At 40.5% G+C, this 9,330-nt stretch overlaps 1 protein-coding gene across 1 annotated transcript; it reads right to left on the bottom strand.

The window, feature by feature from the left end:
• Nucleotides 1-682: 682 nt before the first annotated feature.
• On the bottom strand, nucleotides 683-9,321 carry SCCPDH (saccharopine dehydrogenase (putative)). Its single transcript, XM_008941010.1, has 11 exons — nucleotides 9,244-9,321; nucleotides 8,479-8,559; nucleotides 7,882-8,011; nucleotides 6,314-6,363; nucleotides 4,901-5,031; nucleotides 4,238-4,355; nucleotides 2,965-3,084; nucleotides 2,794-2,850; nucleotides 2,269-2,380; nucleotides 1,357-1,438; nucleotides 683-900 (listed from the first exon to the last, which is right to left on the bottom strand). Exons 1-11 carry the CDS (start codon nucleotides 9,319-9,321, stop codon nucleotides 795-797), a joined length of 1,065 nt encoding a protein of 354 aa, XP_008939258.1. The 3' UTR covers nucleotides 683-794.
• Nucleotides 9,322-9,330: the final 9 nt, after the last annotated feature.

The following is a 9,330-nucleotide window of genomic DNA, read 5'->3' as shown; positions in this document are numbered from 1 at the left end:
GGAGGCGCATCAAAACACAAGGGTTTTTTGCTTACACAAGTCATCATTATGGTAGCTCCCCAGCACCAGCAGCTCACAGGTCTGCCCAGCTTCCATCAGGAGAGGAAGCACCACACTTCTGGCCACCCTCACATGGAGAAACTCTAATCTTGGTGCTTTCTCTTCACTCCTTTTTTAACACAGCTCACCGCAAGTAAGCAGTTAAGGATTAAAGTCAACGCACCTTAAGACAACAGTAGAGAGCCAGCTGATCTTTATTACAGTCTCAGCAAAAAAGACAAAACTATTCCTTAAACTCTAAGAAACAGCAACTACTCTTTATTTCACTGTGGGCACTAAGGGTTTTAAAGTAAGAACACCATAAAGTAATGGCATCTATCCCAAAGAGGCATTAGGAGCAACTAGTGGTTTCATCTGCTAAGGCACTTGTTATCCAGGGCCTGCCTACTTTTAATAGTTGTGGAATGGGACAAAGCAAGAAGGCTGTGGTTAACTGTGAAGCAGGTGTTACAGTGTTCCACTATGCAGTAACTTAGATGAGAGAAATTAGACAAAATTCCAGAACTTGTACCCAGGTGAATCACTGGTTTAATATTCTTGTGAATTAAAACTCAATACCCTTTATGGGTTTGCTCACTATAGCAAATAGTATTATAACTTTCCATTTGATTTTTCTTGTTTCTGCTGTAAACAATAGCACAGCAAAACTATTTTACAATTAGGTTTTTACAGCCAAGTGCATTTTACTGGAGATAGACCCAGGCAAGGTGTTAGTTCATAGTTATATTTTGACTTCAGACTTCAGCCTTGCTAATAACAGAGAACTCAATACCACGTTTGTTGAGGCGATCAATCAGTTTTGTTTTGGAGAAGGCAGCTGCTGGAGAATATACACCACCCCTGTTAATGAAAATCAAACGAGAGTAACACTAGTGGTACAGTGACTGAGTGACATCTCTTTTTGAAGTCACAGATGTGCTTCTCTCCCTCACAAAGAAAAAGCCACCATCCCACAGGAAAGCATATGAGGAATTTGGCAAGGCAGTTACATTTGGATTTCTTTCAGTCCAGCACACTCAACATAAACAGTTCTATTAACTTAAAAGGTAGAAACTGATGGAACAGATGCTGCAAAAACATTACTAAAACCCTATGACTACATCCTTTCAGACTGAAAGGAAGATGAGAGTAAGTGGCTTCAAATCAGCTTTTGGTGAAGGGTCTCCCTTGCCCAGCCATCTGGGTGAGGTAAAAGGGAAATCCACAGGGTTACAAAAATCTCTATTTTCAAAGAGAAACATATGCACACAGTGACTTTCAGAAAGATCAAGCTACTCTCTACAGGCAAGTACTTACTGTTTAGGCAGACATGCTGCATCTTCCAGAAGAGATACACCTGCTAGAACCATTGCAATTGGTGCAGCAACATAGCCAGGCTCTGATGGGGGAAAAAAAAAAAAAAAAAAACAACACAAAAAAACCACCACACACCATAATATAGAGCGTGTTAAAACTTAGAATGTAATCTTCCTGTTACCTACAGCATGCTGAAGAATAACCTGTTCAGCAACCAGACAGCTTTCCCATATAAGAATCCTCCCAAGTAGCTGGTGAAGTCCTGAAGAACTGACCTGGACAAAAACTGCTTTGCTATAGAGGCCTATAGCCACACAACTATGAGTGATCACCTCAAGATGACAGAGGGCTCTCAATTACAGCAAGACCTTTCTCCATCCTGTACCTAAATTCAAATGTTTGCTGTGAGACTGCTGCATTCAGCTATGTCTCTAGTTACTAAAGAAGCTATGCTTCATTAACTCCTTCCCAAATGTACATTCTTGCTGTCTGCAAGCTTTATTTTAGGTGTCATCTCCCCTCAAAGGCATGATCTCAACATACATATGTTCTACCTAGAAATTATAGATATGTTTAAATTCACTCACAGGGCACTGGAAATAAACATGTTGTCAGTCCAGGCTGTAACAACTGAAACCTATCCCTAAAGCCCTCTCCCTTTAACTGCTCTACTCTGCAAAAATGAAAACTAGCATGGGGAAAAAGAATCACAAGAACATAAATTAATTTACTAGTTTTAAGAAACAGGTCACAACAAATGCTAGTATCCAAAGCCATACTCTGTAAAGGCCATCGACTTTGTTCATGTGGCAAATGCTCCACAAGGGTAATAGCAATAGCAGTGGGACCATAAACCAATTCTGCAGTAGGGAATGTGAGCCAAAAGCAGTTACCTGCTCCTAACATACATACCTGGTCCCTTCACTTCAGTGCAGATCTTTACATTTGGTTTGCCATTCTGGGGATCCTGCCCCTCACTGTACCCCTCGCCAAAAAAAGTCATTGTGAAAGAGGTTCCATCCATCTGTAGTGGAAAAGACAAGTGTGGCCACCAAAACAGTGACTCACTCACACCAGGCAAGCACCAGTAGTAGATAAAAGCATCCACTGCGCCAAATACTACAAACCATCTAAACATGAGAGCAGTTATTTCGAGTCATTGCTTAAAAGGTACAGTATCATCTAAATTTTTAATTGCTTCCACTTTGTTAGGACTTATTATCCTATAGTCCATTTATTCTCTCAGTGCTTTCAGGCCAGGTTTTTTGCTGCTCAGTCTCCCTAGTCATCATTATTTAAATATTCAAAGCTATCCCAACAGGCACACACAACGTGCATTTAGATATTATCTGAGACTAAGCAGCTGACTCTAGGTTACTATTCCACCGTTATCATAACAAATTCATTTGCTGATTGTGATGGAAAACAGTCTGTTACCTGTTTCTGGGTTGGTCCTTCCTTTGTGAAGCGTCCACCAGAGAAAAATGCCGGGTACTAGACAATAAGGGGTGGGACGTGGGAAACAGACAAAAAAAAAAGATCAACAGTAAAGTAAAAAAAAAAAAAAGTATGTCCAAACACTCCATTATTTATGTTTTGAACACCTACTTTTGTCAGAAGTTTTCTTCCAAAGCTAAACTTCACAAGAAGAAGAAATAGGATACCAGCAAACATGAGCTTGATAACAGAGCCAAGACCACCAATGTTCACATAAGCGCCATACTGCACCTGAGGCAAAAACATTTTCAGTGATAAAACTTACATGAAAAGTTTTGTATCGATTCATTTGTAAAAAAAAAATATCTACCTCCAAATTTGGATGCAACAGTTTGCTACAATAGACAGCTGTTTAAATAGGGCCTTAAACAATTGCCTCTAGTTCTAAACAACTCTTTGAATAATGCTCCACTTCATAATTCATTAGGAGAAGACAATATAAGTATGGAACAGCCAAGGAGCAAGCATGGTAAACAAGAGTGGAAAACTTCCCAGGAAGATGTGTCTTGGTATCTGATTTCAGGCCGCTTTCCCCAGATCTGCCTTTCTTCCTCTTTATGCCTTAGTTGAAGAGAAGTCAAGGCCTTTGTCTGGAATTCTGGAAGAGCAATGGCCAGCCTTTCTCATTAGTAGCTTCCAAGTATATTTTTAGAGCACTATCTCACCCGCATCTCTGAACTGATGCCTGTGGCTCTGGTTCTGCACAGCTGTTAGGCAGACTGGTGGTGCTGGTTTCCTATCAGGAAACCACCAAAAACAGAACTAAATGTCTTTTCCACCACTACCACTCCATGTTGCTTTTACTTTGCATGTTAGAGACCCAAACATCAAAGAAGTCTCCAGATACAGATGTGCAGCACATGAATCCTTTATCAGAACGTTTACTACACTACACTGACCCGACTACAGTTACACAGGCTACAATTATGACACTTTTAGAAGCTCCACTGATAGAACTAAAAATGCCTCTACACAGGATAGAGTTTAATGTATTTATCGTTCCAAAAAACTATTAAGCCTTCCTCCCAAATATTTCTGTGACTCAAGGCTTCCATTCCCTACCAACACATACCCACAGATCAGACAGCATGAGAACCCTATGAGAGACTCTTGTCACTATGATGCCAGCAGCAACAGGCAAGCTCATCAGGCAGAGAGTATCAAGTAGCATGAAACAGTGTCCCAGAAGAACCTGAACCACATCAGGTTGAGCAACTTCCAAAGGTCATCAACAGAACAAGCCATCTTCTTTACAGAAGCAAAAGCACACCACAGTTCATTACCGTTTACCCAATGACAGAAACCCTGCTACACAGATCTGCACATGAAGGAAGGATTCATTGCAAACGCTGCCAAAGGCACAGTGTGCAGTAATGGAGCTTACAGGTGTTTCTTGCAACTCTGTGTGCAAGTAACGCTGGGACCGTTTCACGACAGAAGCGTCAGCTCCCATGAATGGAATGCAGTATTCTTTGAATTCCTGACTGTAAAACACAAATCCTCTGCAAATGGGGGGGAAAAAAAAAAAAAAAAAAAAAGAAGTCAGGAAAAATCAGGAAAAATGCCCAAATGTTGACCAAACTGAAAGTGATCATAACAGACCCACCAATATTGGCTTTTTCTCAAGTGTTTTTTAATTACATTCTCTCTCCTCACTGAAAGCAAATGCCAAATTTATCCCTGGCTCAACTCAGAATTCCATGCACTACAGCAAGGATGAATTTGATAATCAAAGTAACAGTCTCAACTCTTCTCTCTTCTACTGATCACTTCTGAAAGCAAACTCAAAAGTTTGCCATGTCACTAGAAGTCTCTTAGAGCAAGTTATCTTTGAGACCCAGTAAATGCTGGGACATGTTCTTTTTTCAGTAAAGATCAACAAATTAGTAAAACCAAACTTATCTTCAATTCTACTATATGAGCATCTATGTGTTTGTGTTATACTGAATTTCTAAATGCATCTTTTTAGCACTTAATATATTAATCTATATAATAAATACTGGAACTGTTAGAAGAATGCATGTTTCACATCTTATGCTTCTTATACCTTCTTTTAAGTTTTGCACCAACGACTGGAACAGGGGCATATCCTATCTTTTTCCGAAGCTTCCTCAGGTTGTCTTGATCCGCAAGGCCATAAACAGCTGACTTCCAGGTGCCATCATGCACACACACTCCCTGGTGACATACCATGAAACAGTAATTCATTCATATCTAAAGTATGCATTCTTTTACTAATGACCTTAGGATTATTACATGTATTACACATTACTACAATTATTACATGTATGTAAGTATATTGAAATGTAGCGGGTTGACCTTGGCTGAATGCCAGTTGCCCACCAAGCTGCTCCCTCAACTCCCCTCCTCAATTTGACAGGGAAGGGAGAAAATAAGATGGGGAAAAAAACCCCCTCCTGGGTCAAGATAAAGGCAGTTTATTAATAAAGTAAAAGGCAAATGCTGTGCACAGAAACAAAGGAAAAGAAAAGATTTATTCTCTTCTTCCCATCAGCAGGCGATGCCCAGCCACTTCCCAGGAAGCAGGGCTTCAGTATGCAAAGCAGTTGCTCTGGGAGACCAATGGCATAGTAACAAATCTCCCCCCCCTCCTTTCTCTCTGTTTTTATTGTTGAGCAGATGGCATATGGTTTGGAATATCCCTTTGGTCAGTCTGGGTCAGCTGTCCTGGCTTATGACCCCTCCCAGCCTACTGGGTGAGGGGGGAAATGTTGGACAGACAGTTTTGCTGCTGTGCAAGAACTGCCAAGCAGTAGTCAAAATGCTGCTGTGCTATCAACACCTTTCTAGACAGCAATACAAAGCACAGCACTATGAGGGCTGCTATAGGAAAAATCAACACCAGATGTTCTTAAGAACAGGCTATGAATTGGGCCACATCTGTCACCTGGTGCTCAGGACAGAAGCAGTATGTTCAACTGCTGGGCACCAACACCAGCCTGGTTTGGGTCATCACTGCTTTATTTTCATAGTGACCTTAGAATTATTACATATATTACACATTATTAAAATTATTACATATATACTTTAATGCATGTAATTGTAATACATATTGAAACAACTCCCCCAAACAAAACAAAACAAAAAAAGAAAACCAAACAGACAAACAAGAGGATTATTGGCAGCAGCCCACTCCGTATCTGTCACAATTTACTTGTGCATGAATCCCTCCCACTTCTCTGCAAAAACTAAGTATTTCTTGGAACAGCACAACACAACAAACTTCAGGTAGACAGCCTGTGCAAATGAACCTTACCAAAAGGGTGTTGGCTCGGGATACTCTTACGAGCATTTAAAGAACAAAGTTCCTGGACCCATCATCAATGAACTGCCAGCTTGTTCTTTGGTCTGAATGAATGTAATGGCACTTATTCTAATGGGCTGCAGTGATGTTACCACAAATACCTCCCAGTTTCCAAGAAGGTATAAACCAACTAACCTCAGGCCCAGATTTCACCTTCAGGAAACTTTCGACAGCGGTTAAGGTACCTTTAAGGGAGGAGAAAACATTACTTGGCACATTGTCATCAGTTCACAAAGCCAGGCTACACTCTGGTAGACTCGAATACCAGGCCACTGACATTATTAGCTTAAAAGGCAGAGTCACATCTTTATCTCAAAATAAAATAAACTAAGGTTAAGTTCCACAGCTATTTTAGGCAGCAAGTTTCAAATTTCTTATGTAAAATACTTCAGTAAGGGTCACTAATACCATCTTTGCTAATTAGGTTTTTCATTCGTCTTATCTAGTTGGTTAGATAATGTAAATAACCAAAGAATAAAAAAGGAAAATAATATTAAGAGCGGTACTTAATTTTCTTTGGAGTTTCAGAACTTCATAAAGGATGAGGTAGGCTGTGAAAACTGACATGGTCTTACAGATTTTGGTAGACCCTAACTACAAAAATGAACTAAAAAAAAAACACCAAAAAAATAAAAGTCACACAAGATATCCTAAAACAATTTTAGCATAGCTTGTGTTTTACAAACAATGCTCAGTTGTGACGAACAGCAGAGCAAAACAGCTCCTCCAAATTCCACTTTGTTTTGCTTTGCTCAGTTCCTTCTGAGATTCTAAAACTAAACTTCTATGGGCAAATTTCAATATAGCAAGCAACTGAGTAGACAGGCAGTAATACCATTTAGTCAAAACAGGAAGAGATAAGACATCTTCACTCAAACAAGTCAAACATCAAATTATAACCTCATGAACATGGACATACTTATTTCCATGCCTCGCCTCTCTTCTCCCTCCAATCAGATCCAGATTGAGTTTCCCTAAACTGTAAGCTGATGACACACTGCAACATAAAGCAATCCCACTTAATAGCACTTTTAATGGTACATAAAAGAAAAAAAAAAGACTCTTATCTGCCCTTCCAACTGACAGTCAGACCCAAAGAATGAAGCATCCTCATTTGAGATCAGGACCAAGTACTATTTGCACAGAATTAAATCATTGTAATCTTTTCTCAAATACATTTATCCTCTTTTGGTTACTGTCTAGCTGCTCCTAAAGGAAAAGGCATTGTACGGCTCTATCTATGTGCACTCATACAGCAGCTTGTCAGTGCTTGCAGTAGAGAAAAAAGAACTTAGGAAATCTAATTACCAACTAAGTTGTGAACCCTCTTCTGCAGCCTTCCTGTCCCTGCTGTCTCCTCCCTAGCAGGCTCTTATTGCACAAGAGGCAGTGTGCTGAGGCTAGCCTAGGGCTGCCCACATGATGGCCCAACAACCCGCTGCTGACAAACCAAAGTCCTGGTCTCTCCAGGAGCACCTATACCTTGAATCCCTCCTCTACCTAATGACCAGTTTCTTCCAACCTAATAGGAACACCATTTGCTTTTGAATTTTTATCTACCAGATTTGGTTGAAACTGGTTAGATGGTACAAGCAGATGAAAAAAGAGACTGAAATTCTTTACATAAGCATTGCTGCTTTAGGAAGCCAGGTGAAAACATGATCTGTATTTCTTCAGCATAAAGTCACACTTAAATAATTCACCTTTCAACTTGTCTCTGGTGTACAGTACTCCCATATCAGCTGGTATTGAGTCAAAGCCACAGCTTCCAACGACATACACTCCCTTTTCTGCAGCTTTTTTGTTGTACTTCAGGTACATTCCTTCCAGAAACTAAAACACAGCCAGAACAAATATTTTAAGCAGAACTCCATGTTAAGCCATGCTCAGTATTAGTCATGAGTGCTTTACTGTCATACCATAGCACCCCACAGACCTCAAACCACTTACAAGCACCTTTAAGATACATATTATTCCTGTTTTACAGCATGAGAAGCACAGCAGAGCAAAGACATGTGATCCACACAATTCCATGTAGAATCACAACCGAGACTTGAAGCAGAGTTCAAACATTTTGGATTTCCAGAAAAACCTGAAAGGCTCTCGTCTAAAAGTAAGAAAACTATGCAACTAATACATATCCATATACTTGAAAATAATTAATGCATCTTAAAATTGTAGATCAGGAGGCAGAATTTGTGCTCATGTTGAAAACCATTAGCAGAAACAGGAAATGTATTAAACAAATAGTCCTTTAATAGATCCCTCATAAAAAGCAGCATTTTTCATCTATCACCTACCTGGGGTTCTCCACTGATATCAATGCAGCTTGCACCATTTTCAACACAAGCTTCTACCACAGGCTCTCCAAGGAATCTATACTATAGAAGGAAAGAACGCCACACGTAACAAAGTAAACCCCACACACCACAAATCACCCAACATGCTTTATCTAACATACGCATCTACAATAAATGGAAACAGTGGGTGGCTACTGAGTTTGCTAAATGGCCAAAAATGTAATAGTACCTATAATTTGGGGGGATGGGGAGAAGGAACAGCACAACGCACTTCATCCCTGGTTTGCTGTACAGACTACTCAACCCTATTTCTCTCATAGCGTAGGACCACCAAGGTCAATTTGATATATTCAATCTCTATTTGTGCTTTTTAAGCTCATATTGTTGGCAGCATACATTCTGCTTAAACATCCTTAATTGCAAAGACACTGTCATAGCCCAAGTTCCAGCTCTGACTTTGAGCCCTTCTGCATGCATTGGAAATATTGCCACTGAAAGCTTTAAAGAGGCCAAGCATTTACACCAGAAAGTCCATGGGCTTCTTTTCCAGCTCTACTTCCCACCCGACTACGACGTAAAACCTTTTGGTCCAACCCAAAACTGCCCCCACCTTACAATCGCCTTCATAGGCCGCCTGTGAAAGACTTAAAAAAAAAAAATTAAACCCAAACCACCCTGCTTGTATTTCATGGAGAACCGTCCGTCGATTACGCCAACAGAAACCGCGGTGACAAATCCACATGAGGTTACAGCACACGGTCGCACTTTTTGTTCGATTTGAACAGGTCCGTCTCCTCCAGAGGGCTCCGGACACTGCGGGGCCAGCGGCACGTTTCCCGGCATCCGCCGCAG

Source organism: Merops nubicus, unplaced genomic scaffold (genome assembly GCF_000691845.1).
Source record: "Merops nubicus isolate BGI_N331 unplaced genomic scaffold, ASM69184v1 Scaffold29475, whole genome shotgun sequence".
Classification (NCBI taxonomy): domain Eukaryota; kingdom Metazoa; phylum Chordata; class Aves; order Coraciiformes; family Meropidae; genus Merops; species Merops nubicus.
Note: the sequence above shows the minus strand (reverse complement) of the source record. Positions and strands in the feature narration are given on the sequence as shown.

Bases quoted from the DNA above. Each gene is read 5' to 3' on its own strand.
- SCCPDH (XM_008941010.1), bottom strand. From the start codon at position 9,321: ATGCCGGGAAACGTGCCGCTGGCCCCGCAGTGTCCGGAGCCCTCTGGA. The intron at 3,085-4,237 runs GTAAGCTCCATT...TTTTTGCCTCAG, and splicing joins CAGAGTTGCAAGAAACACCT to GTGCAGTATGGCGCTTATGT. The intron at 1,439-2,268 runs GTATGTATGTTA...TTCCCCCATCAG, and splicing joins CACTGAAGTGAAGGGACCAG to AGCCTGGCTATGTTGCTGCA.